This window comes from Aspergillus nidulans, chromosome I, assembly GCF_000011425.1.
Source record: "Aspergillus nidulans FGSC A4 chromosome I".
NCBI lineage: Eukaryota > Fungi > Ascomycota > Eurotiomycetes > Eurotiales > Aspergillaceae > Aspergillus > Aspergillus nidulans.
In genome coordinates, this window is record NC_066257.1 from 1,990,723 (window position 1) to 2,006,444 (window position 15,722).

General features: G+C 51.6%; 5 protein-coding genes across 5 annotated transcripts, besides 1 other annotated feature; 3 read left to right on the plus strand and 2 right to left on the minus strand.

Moving 5' to 3' along the window:
• Nucleotides 1–15,722: part of a sequence feature (contig 1.100 1..337251(-1)) that runs on past both edges of the window.
• On the plus strand, nt 800–1,878 carry ANIA_10751 (uncharacterized protein; the record flags this gene model as incomplete). Its single annotated transcript, XM_050612672.1, has 2 exons — nt 800–1,081; nt 1,166–1,878. Exons 1-2 carry the CDS (start codon nt 829–831, stop codon nt 1,876–1,878), a joined length of 966 nt encoding a protein of 321 aa, XP_050467073.1. The 5' UTR covers nt 800–828.
• ANIA_10736 (DUF3824 domain-containing protein) lies at nt 1,910–3,654 on the plus strand (the record flags this gene model as incomplete). The annotated part of the gene is made up of 3 exons (XM_050612676.1): nt 1,910–2,549; nt 2,615–2,947; nt 3,004–3,654. 3 exons carry the CDS (start codon nt 1,910–1,912, stop codon nt 3,450–3,452), a joined length of 1,422 nt encoding a protein of 473 aa, XP_050467074.1. The 3' UTR covers nt 3,453–3,654.
• ANIA_05857 (putative phospholipid metabolism enzyme regulator) lies at nt 4,666–7,543 on the minus strand (the record flags this gene model as incomplete). The annotated part of the gene is made up of 1 exon (XM_658369.2): nt 4,666–7,543. The coding sequence occupies exon 1, from the start codon at nt 7,375–7,377 to the stop codon at nt 4,666–4,668; it is 2,712 nt and encodes a 903-aa protein (XP_663461.1). The 5' UTR covers nt 7,378–7,543.
• ANIA_05856 (uncharacterized protein) lies at nt 8,860–11,724 on the minus strand (the record flags this gene model as incomplete). Its single annotated transcript, XM_050612682.1, has 4 exons — nt 8,860–9,014; nt 9,071–9,273; nt 9,348–11,282; nt 11,357–11,724. The coding sequence occupies 4 exons, from the start codon at nt 11,722–11,724 to the stop codon at nt 8,944–8,946; spliced, it is 2,577 nt and encodes an 858-aa protein (XP_050467075.1). The 3' UTR covers nt 8,860–8,943.
• ANIA_05855 (putative phosphorylase) lies at nt 13,915–14,843 on the plus strand (the record flags this gene model as incomplete). The annotated part of the gene is made up of 2 exons (XM_658367.1): nt 13,915–14,031; nt 14,079–14,843. 2 exons carry the CDS (start codon nt 13,915–13,917, stop codon nt 14,841–14,843), a joined length of 882 nt encoding a protein of 293 aa, XP_663459.1.

Below are 15,722 nucleotides of genomic sequence, written 5' to 3' on the forward strand. Positions count from 1 at the left end.
GTGACGGAGGGCAGTAGGGCACTGATCGGCCTCGTTTCTTTGTCTCTGGCTGATTCCACCGAGTCTTCGAGTAAGACAGGGAAATAAAGAGGACGTAAGAAGAATCACTATAAGATGGAGACGAGTTTTCGAACTCAAAGACCTAAGGCGTTGAGAAATAACGGTCTTCGAGCGCCTGGAGTTGTACTGAAGAGATTGTTGAGTTGGAATCTGAACCATCACGAGGCTTCAGGACTTATTCACCAAACCATACCCATTCACGTGCGTTCCTTCTCTTCAGTTCGTCTCTCCCAACAGCCTCATCTCCTCCATCAACAACAAAGTCTATCAAAGACCAACCGCATCTGCACTGTGTATTACTATCAGTCCCTGGTCAACCGCATTTGTGCTAAGATCTACCGCTATATTTCCTCAATTATATCCATCGCGTCATAGGCACTGAGGCCAGAGACCACTACGGCACTAGTCTCACAGTTGCCCCTCCTCCAGGCTCTCACTCAGCCCCAGCCTCAATCCTGATATCATTCCTCTTTCATTTTTTCCTCGTTCTGCTGCTCCTCTCGATTCGCTTTTTCTACCGTCTTCTCTTCGCCCCGTTGCAGAATCACTGCCTTGCGCCCGAATCCTCCAACTCCTACTTTCTATTGGTGTTCTCTCTTTGCAGCCTCAGTCGATCAGCATTGACTCAGCCCTGTTACCCCACTCTCGTGGTGAACCGCATCATTCCGGTTTTCTGGCTGCACTCGCCTCTTCTTCCCGTTTATCTATCACCACGCCACTCTCCATCTCGAACGTTCTCATTTACATCCTTTTTTACAACAGCCCCTGATGTCTTCTTACGTCTACAGAGAGCGTGATCGTGAAGACGACTGGGACGAGCGTCGTTCTGGCGTCTCTGTTAAGCGCTACGTCATACCCCCAGAAGATCGAGAACGAGACCGCGATCGAGACTTGTTCTTCCGTGAGGATTCAGGCCCTGGCGAGCGAGAATTGGTCATTCGTCGCACAACAGAGCGCGAGGAGCCCGTCATGGTTCAACGTTACGAGCGTGATACAGATTATGACCGAGATTATTACGAACGTGAGTTCACAGTATTGGACCGGCCACGCCGTAGCCCTAACCCTATCATCATTCGTGAAGATCAGCCGGTAATCATTCAAGAAGCTCGAGGTCCTGTTTACATCAATCCGCGCGAATCTGACTATGACATCGTTCACCGGTCCGAGGTGGATCGAGAACCGGCCTACTACTATCATCGCCGTGTTCGAGAATACGACAACGATAATCGCCGCTTTCGACGCGAACTGAGCCCTAGCGATTCTGTCTCGCAGGCCACCAGACGGCGCGACGACGATTACAGCAGCGACGACAGCATGGTCTACATTCGAAAAGAGACCAAGGAGTATGACGACCATCATAACCGACATCTGGCCTCAGGCGCTCTGGTCGGTGTAGGCGCCGCCGAGCTGCTCCGAAGTCGTCGAAAGAAGGATGGAGAAGAAGTCTCAGGTGGCCTCGGTCGTATTGGCCGCGATGTCGGTGCGGGCGCTTTGGGCGCCGTCGCTGTAGAAGCCGCATCGCGGGCAAAGGACTACTACCGCAGCAAGAGCCGCCACCGCTCTCACTCGTTTGATGATGATAGAAGCTCCCGTTATAGCCATCATCGTCACTACAGCCACAGCCATTCTCGCCACGGGCGCAGCCGCAGTCGATCTCATTCGCGCTCTCGTGCTAGAACATTTGCAGAGATTGGCTTGGGAGTCGCTGCTATTGCTGGCGCTGTAGCTTTGGCTCGCAAGAAGTCCGACAGCGGCCGACGCAGTGCCGCTCCGTTCCCGTCATTTTCGATCCCATTCCGTCAAGGATGCCGGAGATGACAAGCGTAGTCAGTCCCATCGCCGTAAGCATATGGCAGAGGCTGGCTTGGCCGGTGCTGCTGTAGCCGGCTTGGTGGAGAGAGCCCGGAGCCATTCACGGTCACGGAATCGGTCTCGCTCTCGATCCAAGAGCAGGATCAGGAAAGCACTTCCCGTCGTCGCAGCCGGCTTAGGATCTGCTGTGGCTGCGAACATTTGGGACAAGAAGAAGGATAAAGAAGCAGAAGAGGAACCGCGCCGTAAAGACCGTCATCGCTCAAGGTCGCGTGGGCGGGCGCCGTCAGATATTTATCCCGACTCTACCCGTGACTCCGCTGGCTTAATCGAATACGGCGATCATCCAGTGCACGGGAGCATCCCTGCCGCGAACTACTACGGCCGTCCGCCAAGCTCTCCGGGTTACCACACAGATGCCTCTGACCGAGTCGCCAGGGATGCTGGACTTGGCTCGGGACATCGGGGTCGCACTCGTAGTCGCAGCCGCAGCCGTGCTAGATTCAGCAGCAGCTCTCCCTCGAGCGAAGAAGACCGCCGTAGGCGCAGAAGCCGCCACAGACACCGCAGCCGCTCCCGCGATTTGGCCGGAGCTGCTCTTGCAGCCACGGGTGTTGGGTATGCAGCTCATAAATACTCGCAACATCGGAAAGAGGACAAAGAGAGAGACAGGCAGAGTAAGTGGCCTAGATACTAGCGCCAGCTACCGGTTGTGCAGGTCAATGCTGACCTTGTCCATTAGGATATGACAGCGATGGACCGAGTCTTTTTGAGCAACCATTCAGCCCCGGGCCATACCCGCCTTCGCCTGGAACCGGTCCGGTAGACAGTTCTCAGTACAGACCTAATAACTACTACCCTCCGCCTCCGGGTCCAGCTCCAGCGCCCGCGCCAGGCCCGGCACATTACAACCCGGCAGATTATCCACCCCCACCCAACGCTGTACCTCCACAGCAGTACAGTTACCCTCCTCCTGCGGCAGATGCGTACGCACCCCGGCCTCGGAGGGCAGATGAGAATGTGAGTGCTGCACGCGACTTCTCCTCTCCAAGCACACAATCTCAACCCTACGATGGTGTGTTGAGTCAGCCACACCCATAATTGAGCACCGGGTTAACTCCCTACTTTCAGGTCTAGACTCTACCCGTCTAGCAACGCCGCGTCCACGTTCACGGCGCAGGCGGACGCGCGCCGGCAGCGAACCGCCCCAGTCCAAATCTGTTGCCTTTGACGATGATCCGCAGACAAACGAGAAAACAACGGGATACGAGACGGACGATAGCGATTCAACGGTTGATGGAATGAGTTCAGGTCGGCGCCGCCGTCGCCGTCACCACCGCCGTCACCGTTCTGACCGGCGCCGTTACTCATCGTCCGATCCCTATGCGTCGTCGGCGAAAGACCGCAGCGCTGCACAAATACAAAAACAAACAAGCGCCCCTGAATCTGATTCTGATGCTACAATCGACCTTCCTGACCGGTTTGACCGCGATGGTCGTCTTCTTCCTCAACCAGGAGATGATCCGCTGGCCGAGAAGGTCGAGAGTTTGCTGAGAAAGTTCAACCGGGTATTTATATGATGATTTGAGTCATTTCTGTCCTTCTATAGGCGGGTATCTAGATTTTATTTCTTACACTTACTTGACGTTACCTATGATGACTTTGATGTTTTGCCTTGATGTTGATGATATGCCCCTAATCATGACTCATGACACGGCCTTGATATGATATACGATTCATCGTAATAGCACCCTTCCTGATTTATAATGAATGCAGTCTGTATCTTCCTCCAAATACTGGGCAATAGTGACCTGATTACCATGGTAATTCCAGCCTTAAAGCTAGAACCTCTGAAGAGCATGACACGTAGTACACTACATCAAGAAGCGTCTCACCTGGACATCGCCCAGCTTCAGAAGGATTATATGCGCCTCAAAAATAAAATAACACACTTCCAAACTGGGAGTCAATAATAATATATCCATTTCGATACTCTATATCACGTAAAGCGTCGTCTCATAACTCATGAACGTCAGAATTGCCAAATAAATATATACTACGGGATAATCATCGCATGTACCCGCCTTAAACCAGGGCCCGCAGGGGGTACCAACTATATATCCATACCATCACCCCACCAAACGGCACACTTAGTAACTGTTATGCCATATACCCATTTGACAAAGTCCCATAGGAGAGTTGGCCTTTAAGACTTGAAAGTGAATGACCTGCATAACGTCTCTGGAGACTAGTATGCATACCTTGGAAGTGCGGCGCTTATTATGTTAGTATCGGCCCCGAAATGCCAGTGAATTGACACATTGTCTTTCTGGCCGCCGGTTTGTTGATCGCTTCTGGTGTCGCTAGTAAACATCAACAAAGTAACGGACAGCCAGGTAGGTAATATGAAGTTGACAAAGGAGACAATAATGATAAAGAGATGTGCCATGCTGCGTTAGGAACGGCCAAAAGGATTTAGGGAACATCTCGAAATGAAATTAAGTATATAACAAGAATTGAAAAAGACAGAACAGCCGAATGCATGAAGTGCGTGTTTGAATGATTTTATGACTGAGAGGAAGCCAACCGCGCCGATATATCTACATAGCCAATATCTAATACGGAAAAAAAAAGGATGATCCACGGACAAGACACGGATAATGCAGTTTTGAGTGAAAAACAGCCAAGCGCCGGTGACGGCCCGAGTGTATGCGATTGGGTATATCATAAGCCGCAGAAATGAAGGAATGTCATGCAATCGTGATCGGCTATCGTAAAAAAAATACATAAAGACTAAGCCACAAAAGCCCGATGCGTCTTCGTTGTCAATGCTCGTATGGCCTTGAGGGTTTCACCACCAGGAAGGGCAGTATTAGGAAGGCTTTCACCGCTCACCGCAATACTGACGGTCTCGCCTTCGTTTGAATCTTGTTTCTCGCCATCGCTGTCATCGTCGCCATCAGGGGTCACCCTTATACTGGAGCTGATGGATGATGAGTGAAAGCGAGAGCTGAGGGGCAATTGATATTGGACGGCTCCAGCAACGATAAGCTCGAATGGGTGCTGCAACACACGCTCCCAACGCTCGGTGCCGCCCTTTTCCGTGGAATTCCCGGGCCTGGAGAGGCGGATCTGACCTTTTGAAGTAGATGGTTCGTAGTGCCACGGTGACGCTTCGAAAGTCAGAGTCGAATCGAGTCGGAAAACGCGCCCAATTAGCATGGTTTGGTGGTCGCCGGCCGGGTCAGACGGGATTGGATCAGTACCCTTGTCCACACCCCCTTTAGGTTTCCAACGTCCCACCTGACCTACTAAGCCGTTGCTTTCGCAATCCAGGCCATCGGTGCAGTGAGTCGTGTGAGTAACATCAGCACGCTTTTTGCGTTCCACTCGCGCAAGTCTTGCAAGGCTCGGGGCATCCTCGCGCCAGAATTGGTCAGTCCCGACATAACGGCTTTTAGCAAATATGTCAACATTGATGTCGTCAATAACGACGGGAAACAGATTGGGGTTAATCGCTTGAACGTTGAGATCTAGCATGAGCTCCTGCTCGGAAGCAAGCACGTTCTGAATGTCAACGACCTGGACGTCCAGTAGAGGCTTAGTGATTGCGACGATAAATGACGTTCCACCTCCGACAAGCAAGACGAATAACAAGCTTATTAGAAAACAAGCTCCGTATCGAGAGACACAGCTGCGATGCCGTTGTTGCATGTATTCCATCTGTCGTAGACTGGCGCTATTAGGACGTCTTCCCCCACGGCTGCGAGTCTGACGCGGAGACCCAACAAGCGGAGTCCTCTCATCATCTGCGCCTTCAGCATCAAAATCGTAGCCGTACACTTCACCCGCTTTTTTATAACTATTGATGGTGCGGTAATTTGGGTTGTTGCGAGATCCACCCGACCTAGCTTGTCTATAACTACTCCCAACAAAATGTCGAGTAGATTTGTGTCCCTGTGATTGAGGGAACGGCGACTCGTTGTCAAACAAGGACGGGTACATGTTTTGTCGCCCGTGACGCCCAATGTGGTGCCGGGGAGTGTGCGTACCATTGCCATCAATCCTCGAGTGAGAACGCGGAACTTCGTCGACATCCCCGTCCACACTGCTTGTATACGTGTTGTTTGTGAATTTCATGCTGCGCTTGCCTGTAACACTGTGATTACCTTCCCTGATCGCTGCGCGACTACGGCCAGCCAGCTGATCCACCTGACTTGCCATTGACGTTGCACTTGGTGTTCTAGAATGGTACCTGCTCTGGCGGACCGGGTATTGGTCTTGTGGATTGGACTCATAAACAAAAGTCTCATCCGAGTCTGAAACGTCGGCTTCATCAACAGCGCTGGCTACCTTGGCTTCGAATATATCGGCCTTGGAAGACGCAGCCCCACTCGTAAGGGCAGCCGGCTTGCGAGAGCGTCTTTTTTCTTTTTTGGGCCGGATGGTTTCGGTGCTGGGTTTCATCCGCAAAGTTCCCGCGTCTACCCTACTGGGGCCGCCTCGTTCGCCGGTGTTTACGCCCAGGCCAACTTGAGGTATAGAACTCACAGTCTCCGTTTCGACGATCATATTTCGAACAGAGCCGTCTGCAGGCTTGGAACGAGAACCGCCGCTCAGTGATGTCGTAGACCGTTTTGGGAGGATGGTGTTGGGGCCCTTTGACGCAAACGGCGGACGCCGACGGTTTTCTTCCATTTGCTCTGAACTTTTATTTCCCCCGCTGTCGCTGCCGCTTTCTGTATGAATTCTTGAGGCTTTCGGGGTCGCGTCTTCGTCGATTTTTTCCAGCTTAGCATCTTCCTGGGCGGGCTGAAGAAGTATAGTGTCGGTTGAAGGTGTAGATTGATCGCTAGCCTCCTGAACTGTTTCAAGAGCAGTGCCTGACCCTCTATTTACGGAACGAGGCGCGCTCCTCTCTGATTTGGCAGCAAATTCATCACCTGAAACCTGAGTCCGCTTGCTAGATGTATTCGGCAGATGAGGCTCCTGCTCCGACCGCCGGGAACCGGCCCACAACGGCATACTGGACTTGTCCGGACTAGGCGGATCGGAGGACGGCTCGACATTTGTGGGAGGACTAAGGACAAGAGGTTTGATGGTCTGGGAGGGGAGTTTTCCCGGGCCAGGGTTCGGACTTGTTGTAGCAGATCGGTCTGGGCTGCGATCAAGCGCTCGCTTTCGAGATCGGGACGATACACGAGAATTCGAAGTAGAGGTGGAATTACGCAGGCGCTGAGAGGAGGAGGAAGGTGAAGGTTCGCGGGAGGATATAGTAGAGTTCGTGGTCGACGAAGGTCCGGAAACGCCTTGAGCCGTATGCGAGGGCTTGGGTAACTGCGATATGAACGGGACCTGGGACTTGATGTTCGAACGTGGCAGTTCCCTCATGTCATTCTCGCTGACGGATCTTCGGGTAAGAGATGTAGGCACATCATCTTGGGCACCTTTGGGTCCACCAGCTGTCCCGTCAGGGCAGGGCGACCTCTCGGATTCCACAGCCATGGACTTTGTCGAGTCAGGTTATCGCTGACAGGCGCACGAGAAGTCAGGGGAATCCGAGAGGGAACCAGGCTGCAGAACAAAAAGTAAGGGAAAAAAAATTGAAGCAGTCAGATAGCCCGACACAAAAACAAATCAAAGGCGGGAAGGGGCGGGAAACGGCTCGGAGGGCGACGATAGGGCGAATAAAAGAGAGCAACGAAAATCAAAACAAGAGAAGCCGCCCTAAAGGGCTATTCTAGCCTGGAAAATCAGCCAACGAGCAAAGCGACCGATCCGTTGGATGACAATAATGTGAGCTGATGCCGCACAGAGCACGTTACATGGGGGAGGGATTTGGCAGGCGAATGGCCAACAGCCACATGCTGATGAAGTGGAAATCCCGAAAAGTCGAATTTTGAAGGGGCTAATCACGGACTCTCAAGGAGCAAATCTGTCGATCGTGGAATGGGGTCTTTCAATAGTCGAATAGTATGAGCGCGAGATTATGGAAACCAGAGCGAAGCCAGCGGTGCGGAGTACGATGCGATTGCAGCAACACACATAACTTGATCAGAAGACGGTGAAGTGGTGGATTGTCTAGAACCAGGCTCGGCCCCGTTAGCTCGCGGAAACCACTTGTCGATCCGAGGGAGACGCCGGCTTGAGGAGGGAGGATCCGGCGGCGGCAGACTGCTCCAGGACTCGAAGATTGGTGGATTTAGCAACAGTCAAGTGTCAACAGACTCAACGCGTCTTGATTCTTCGTAAACGTCTGTTGGGGACGAATTGTAGTCCAGTGCTCAGGGGAGGGGGAGTCGAGGCCCAATGAAACGAGCCCACGTCGAACAGTGCGAGCAGTGGGAAGCCGAACGAAGAATCCGGGGAGAAGGCCGCAGGCAGAGAAGAGCCCACTAATAGCGGTGGGGGAGTCGTATGGAGTACGTTGGTGCACTGGTGCAAGGCCGTTGCGGGCGTTCCACCGCTGTAAGCCTAGTCAGCCTCCGCAAGGATACCGATGAGCGACGATAGGATGAGAAGATGATAGTCCAAGGATTGGTGCAGATACAGAGTAGGGAAGATGAAATGGAAGATCTAAGAGCGCGAAGAGGATAAAGATGAACCAAGTTCTGGGCCTCGAGTAACTGACAAGATTTCGGACATTACATAACGGGACGAGGCAACGGTATTAATTACAGCCTAATTGGGAGTACGACCTGGTAATAATGGTCACAAATACAGCGTTTCGCCATCACGATGACCTCATGAGGCTTGTCAATACACACAGTAAGCAGGTTTATGAAGCGGTGCTAGTGTCAGATACACTAAGAAACCTCAGCTATAGCATTTTGCATGGAATCAAGTAATCTCTCATCGACCCAGACTCGGCTATCTTATTCATTGGCCACGGCTTTATGTACTCCAAATACCTGCTTATCTATCAGAAGATGAGACCAGCCCATAGTCACTCAACGCCAACAGCTTCTAGCCAGTAACCGGCTCTTAAATACATATATACCTCAAAAGCAACTATCTGACAGTAGACCAAGAAACCACCAGAGGTATCGGTAACGTAACTCGCCAAGCCACTCAGACGATATTGTACACCCGTTTCGCGATTAGGAAAGAGGCAAAGGCAAAGATAATCAGACCACCGGTGACTGAAAACAGATGTTAGCCATTGAGAGGTCGCTTTGAAGGGAGGAGGTGTTCGTACTCGAGTAGAACCAAGTCAAGCTATCCACATCCTGGCCAGGGACCTTCACGTTCATCCCCCACATACCGCAGATGATGTTGAGAGGAAGGACAATGGTTCCAAGAACGGTCAGTTTCCCTAATACATCCGCAGTCTGCTCTTGCCGTTCATTCATGTGGATGTTAATCTGTGCTAAGTAATTGCTATGTGCGCGTGACAGGAGCCTACAGAAAACACATTAGTAAGAGTCCAAGTGGCGAGGCAAGGGGCTCAGAAAGTGCTGGCGCCCAGTACGTACGTTTCGTAGTAGGTCAAGCTGCTGGTCATAGTCATTATGTGGTCTTGGATGTCGCCCAGATACAGGCCAATTTCTGATTTGGGCGCCACCTCCCAGTGCTCATTGCATCTTTTGGCAAAGCCCTTGACAACGTCGGCCTTATTACTTAGGAGTCGATATAGGCCCATTACCTTTTTGCGGCAGACTCCAACACGTCGCAGCATTTCACCGGGGCCTGGTACCACATCCCGTTGCTCCTCCTTCGGACTCGAACTCGCAGGGCTCTGGTCAGAATGCATATGCATAATCATCTCATCAATGTCATCGACTTCGTCCTCGATTGACTGAATTAGGGGCCCGAAAACGTCGGTGATGTCATCAATGAGTGCATATGAAATCCAGTCGGAGCTCAGGATCAAGTAGTCCATCAATTGTCGGATACGACGCCGTACATTGGCCGGGTGTGGCGTTTGTGAGAAATGGAAGGACAGAATGCCCTCGCGAAAGACCACAACGTACATATTCACTGGCTCCAGATAGTTTTCGCTGTTTGGGTCCTGCTCGAACGTGCGATAGTTCAGGAAGTAGTAATTCCGAAATAGCTCGACCTTTTCCCGCGCTTCCTGCATCATGATATCCTCAGCCGTCAAGGCATGAATCCCAAAAGCTTTAGAGATCACACGCATCTCGGCATCAGTTGGACAGAGGACATCAAGCCAGAACGTGGGTCGAGGTCCGTACCGCTTTGGTTTGGGGGCTGTCTGCGTTTGGTCTGGCAAATCGCCCGACACACGTCCTTCAGACACAGCTTCACTGATAATCGAAGCGCGAAGCTGCGATCTCCCCTCCGGCTGCTGATGCGTGTCGTGATTGTGATTGTTGGAGGGTGTCGCTGCCCTAGCAGCCGGGCTCTGGTTCGCAGTACGCGTACTCGGCGTTGGGTGGCCGCTATTTCGATGTTCCTCTGATTCTGAGGCCTCACTGTCGGAAGAATCCTCGAGCTCAGGAGGATCGGGGATGAAGAGTTCACGGAAGCTACCTCCTGGCTGAACCAATTCCGGTATCGTTTGCGCATGAATGGTGCTCTGAAACTCTTCGTTGAAGTATGTGAAACGGTAAGGAACTTCGTCCTCCTCGCGTCGCCAGGCTCGGTATTGTGGACGAAGACGGCCCTCGACCAGCATGGGTTCGCTAATCTTCTTTGCACGGAAAACGCCTATCCGTTCTTCCTTTTCCTCACGGCTCCAATCCTCCAGGATAGACAAATCCGGCCATTCCTTCGTCCGTCGTCTCCGTCGTCCATTTCCGCGAGACAAAGCGGGCGCACATTCCTCTGCTACTTCCGAGGCGTCCTCCTGCGGGAAGCAGACATCTTCTTCCGCCGGTACGGTCCGGCGTCGGATTAGTGTCTCCTGCGGTGTACGATGCGGCGATACCGCGGCGGATCCAGGCGTGCTCCTTGATCGTCGCCCGGTGCCCTCTACATCAATCACCATATCGTGTGGTCGGGACGAGTCATATCGATCATCCGAGGACCTGCCAAGACCAAAATCAAACTCCGCACCGGTCATTACGGCATCGTTGTAACCCATATCCGGGCCTAGCTTGGGCGTCGAGGGCATTGAGGGAGGGTTATTGATGTCATGGCTTAAGGTCTCACGCGGCGAGCATCGAGATGCATCGGACCGAGTCGATCGGCGTCGCTGGTGAAAGGTAAACGGGCTGGCTACCGAATCTGTTCCATATCCTGGTGACTTGGGAATACGGCCAGACGGTGGCCTCATCAGCGGTGTTCGATCGTTCACATCTTCTTGATCACTGTCATTTTCAAGCGTGCTTTTCCCGCGAGAGTGGAATGGACGGGAATCGGAGTCTCGGAAAGAGGTAGACATAGAACCAGGTCGGAAAGACTGTGCCAATCGACTTTCTCTTCGAGGCCTCATCATCGGCTGATTTCTATTCATCCGCAAACTGGAAGTTAGCAAAATGTTGCGTACGGAGATTTATTTATGACATTGATGTATCCGTACCGATGATCCAGCAATGCCTCGCTTTCCAAGCTTGTATTGCTCATATTTCCTCCGGAATAGAACGGCGTGGACCCTCGAGCTTTAGCTTGATTCTCAGCCATTGCGCTCAGGGCCTCAGATTCGGGGATTGTTGGTGGGGCATTGGGCTGCGAGTCTTCTGGAGCGAGGAAGGACGGCCTGCGATTTCGACGCTTCCGATTGCGATTTTTCTTGCGCTTATGCTTTTTGCTGCCAGTACCAAGATCCTGTCCTGTTTGCATTGGTGGTAGGTCGTCTTCTGCCGGTGCGCCAGAAGATCGAACTTCCCCTGATGTAGACTTATTCGGGAAAGGTGAGTTTTGCAGTGACGTAGGTAGCGGGCGAGACATCGTAGCCGCTCAGCCTTGCCAACTAAGCCAGGCCCAACTGGTCAATTGCTTATCGATCGCGATTGGTAGAAGAGCTATCTCGAGGCTCCAGGGTCCAACGATGACAGCAACTGAGCCAGAAATAGGAGGTGGTGGGTACAAATATGGGGTAGAGATAAGTAATACAATATTTAAAGATGTAGTTGAGATTCAGCTAGTAAACGTGGCTTGAGCATCGTCAGGACGACTCAACAAGGCTCTGAGCGACGATAAGCAAAATCCAACAGTGATGCGAGTCGCAGAATATGGTGGTACATGGGGCATGCGGAACACGGGGTCGGCTTCATAAACGACGAATGGTAGTCTAAGGGCCAAAACAGAGACAGGAGACCGCCCAACTGAATCGCATAACGGCGCGCAATGGGGCATCAAGCAAGGCCAGTCAAAATTGTCTGACCTGAAAGTTGAGGGTTAAGATCAGCCTAGAACGTGCAGTGAGGAGTTATCTTGGTCATGTGATTCCGTCAGTTGACGTCATTAATTTAGCTTACAAGCTTACTGACGAAATCTTTAGTGCATAAACAGTCGGTTAGTATTATCCGAAGTCATACTAGAGAGCATAATGTCATGAATATAACTACCTAAAGTATTGCTGTGTCAGAACAATGATTGTTAGCTACTGGCAAGCGCCGTACGCGGTTAGATATGTGTAGTCAAACCAAGGGTCCATTTTCCCTCCTTCAATCAACTTCGGAATGGAACGAAACCGTTTGTTCGGTATGCCTAACAGTGAAGTTGTAGGGGCAATACTTAAGAATAATGAACGTAGAGTAGAGCAGGAAGAAATAGAAGCTGAATACAACGATGATAGCTCGGTTGAGACTATGAGGAAGGATCTGCACAGATTGGCTAGCAGTCGGGAGCCGAGGGCAACTAAGGTGGTGTACTCGGTTCAGTAGCGGCTCGTCACCAGCTAATTCATGGCGTCCTGCGCACATTTCGGCAACAACTGGATAGGGCGATAACGCGAAAGTCAGCATGGCACCGACAATGATCGAAGGTATACAGTCCGCCCATTCGAGACCGACATTACGTGTGTACGCCCTAAGCGCAGGGCCAGGATCAGCCGGTGTATGCACACCTAGTCACGAAAGGCAGACAAAAGGAGAAAGTCTGCGTGGGTGCCCAGACATCGCCTTCGGCTACATCGGCCACAGGCATGGGGTTGATGTCAAAAAAAAAAAAAAAAAAAAAAAAAAAAAATTTAGAGGAACGGAAAACGAGGAAGGCGATATGCTTAAAGCCAGAGCTTTGGCCACAACCTGACGATGACAATCGGACGCAATGGACGATCTTTGCAGCCGAACGTGTCAAAGATAGACCGAAAAGTAACGGTTCCCCGCCGGCGTATCAAAAAGATATAGTAGTCATGAATCCTGCCCTGAAACTGGAGCAGAAACGCGCATCAAAGGTCTCTTTCTTGCACAGGGCCTCCGTGGAGTTGATATCTCGGCGGAGCTAAATAGAGTGACATGTTACCATGGCCGTCCATCTGGACACTCTCAATGGCCCGGTATACATTGGGATTGTCATCCTCCAGCAAATCACATAGACATTTCTGTCAATTTCTTCATCAGAAGGTGACACGGTTATGACCGGAGCCATTGCTGGTGTCGTATCAAACTGCTATTGTTCGCTAACGCAAAATAGGGTTTCTAAACCCAACTCAGTCGCATATGCAAGAGGCAAAGGCTTGGTTCGAGGTGCGGGACTGGAGTGTTAACGTGGTTGTGTTCCGTCGTTTTCCAGCGGTCGTCATGCTCTGGATCCGGGGAAGGGCTTGATTTATTCAATATGCACTCGTCGTCAAGCCATGGTTCGTGAAAGCTTGTCTTTCTTGAAGGGTGCTCAGAGCATTGGCTGGGGTGTTCTGAATATTCCATAGAGACAACTCAAGCGTGGCTCTTTATAGGTAAAGGCAGCCCACATTCAGCTTTGGCAGTGCACACCTAATACAAAGACCAGCATGTATAACTTGCTTTTTTGAAGTATTTATTGGCCTGAGGCATATAGGCAGCAACATCATGGATGACGTTGCGGGGGAGTAACTCCGCCACAAGCAGCCACCACCCTGAATGGTGGAATGTGGAAAATCCTGCATCTGGCTCGAATATCAGAGGTTACCGGTGCAGAGAAACAACTTAATCAAGCATGGTGAAAGGCATCAGCTATAATGCAGTATTATCGACCTTCGATGACCTCGTTGCAAGGAAGAAAATATCCTATGGGCCGCGCACAACCGTCCAGTACGATTATGACGGGTTTGCGGTGAGCTCATTTCAAGGGAAACGCATCACTGTACTGATACAGAGTAGCTCGAGTTCCACATAAGCTCCTCGCTTTCCAGGAAGCCACAGAACGGAGATCCCATTAGTGGCCATGAAGAGCCTGACGCTGAGAAACCAGAGTGTTTCGGACCAGGGAGCGATATAGCAAACGATGACCCAGCCACTCTTCTAGCAACTATTCACGGGACGCATTTGCTCGTAGTCAACAAGTTCTGCATGTTCCGGCCGCAACTACTGCTACTGACAAGCGACTCGTACCGGCGACAACGGGAGCCACTGGACCTAGTTGATCTGAGTGCTGCTTGCACGGTCTTGACCTTGTTCGATACATCGTCGCAATTTGTCATTTATAACTGTGGGCCGACGGGTGGTGCTAGTAGGCAGCATAAGCATCTGCAGGTATTGCCGCGGCCGCCGAGACTATTCCCAGATGACGAGAATGACAACAAAGCTGTGCCGTACAAATATTTCCTTCGTTATCTCCGTGACGTTGAGCTCGGAAGTCCAGAGGGGCAAAAGAAGCTTTTTGAGGTATACAGGGAATTGCTCGCCGAGGCCAAGCAGTCTCTCCGGGGGTATCTCGAGGACAATGAAAATTATATCCCTCATAATGTCGCCTTGGTCAGAGAGTGGATTATCGTTATACCCAGGCGGAATGCTGCCTTTGAAGGTATCACTGCGAATACTCCAGGGATGCTGGGATCCGTGTGGTTGACGAGCGAGGAGGAATTGGGACAATGGAAACAGGTCGGGCCAAAGAGGGTCCTTGCTGGATTGGGCGTGCCAGTTTGAGATTGATTTCTGCCGAATTGGCCATAGCGTATGCATATAGACCATAGAAATTGCACAGCAAATAGACAATTCTAGTTATTGTCCGATCCTTCCGCAGAGGACAACATCCTCTCCAAAAGGATGCCATTTCACATCCTTCAGTCGCGACGCCGCCATCGCCGAGCCGGTTTTATCAAATCGCCGCTTTGGAGAGACAACCACACCCCCCTGGCCTAGCCAGGTAGGGGCAATCGTGACAATAACAGAGTCAATCAAGTGCTGAAACTCTGGCTCAAGCAGGGAATTGATGACCGACCCTCCCCCTTCAATCATAAGGCTCTCGAGCCCCTCCCTCTTAAGACACCGCAACAAACAAGCCCAGTCAAACCCTTTCCCTTCAGTAACATCAAGGGAGATAAACTTCCCTCCGTGGCTTTCCAACAGACTCTTTCTGTCCTGGTGAACTGCCACTCCAGAGCCCGTAATAATCCAAGGAGCTCGTCCACGGCCTTCCCGGGCAAGCTGAAGGATTTTCGATTGCTCATCAAACTCCCACCTAGCAGACGGATCAAGCACAATGGGCCGCGGCTGGCCCTGTAACCCTTCCCCTCCGTATCCTCCAACTCCCTGAATCCGACAATTCAAGCCTGGATTATCTGCGACTGCTGTTCCCACGCCCACGAGAATTGCGTCGTGGTGGCGGCGCAGGTAGTGCGTCATTGCTTTGGACTGCGGGCCTGAAAGAATTGTGCGGGTCCCTGGGGAGAGTGCTAGAGAAGAGTCCAGTGAGGTTGCGAATGTGAGGGTTGTGAAAGGGAGGTCAGCATTGTTTGATTTTGGTTTTGGGAGGTAAGGCTCTAAAAAAGGGGTTTCAGAAGAGGGAAATGTGAGGGCGTCCAT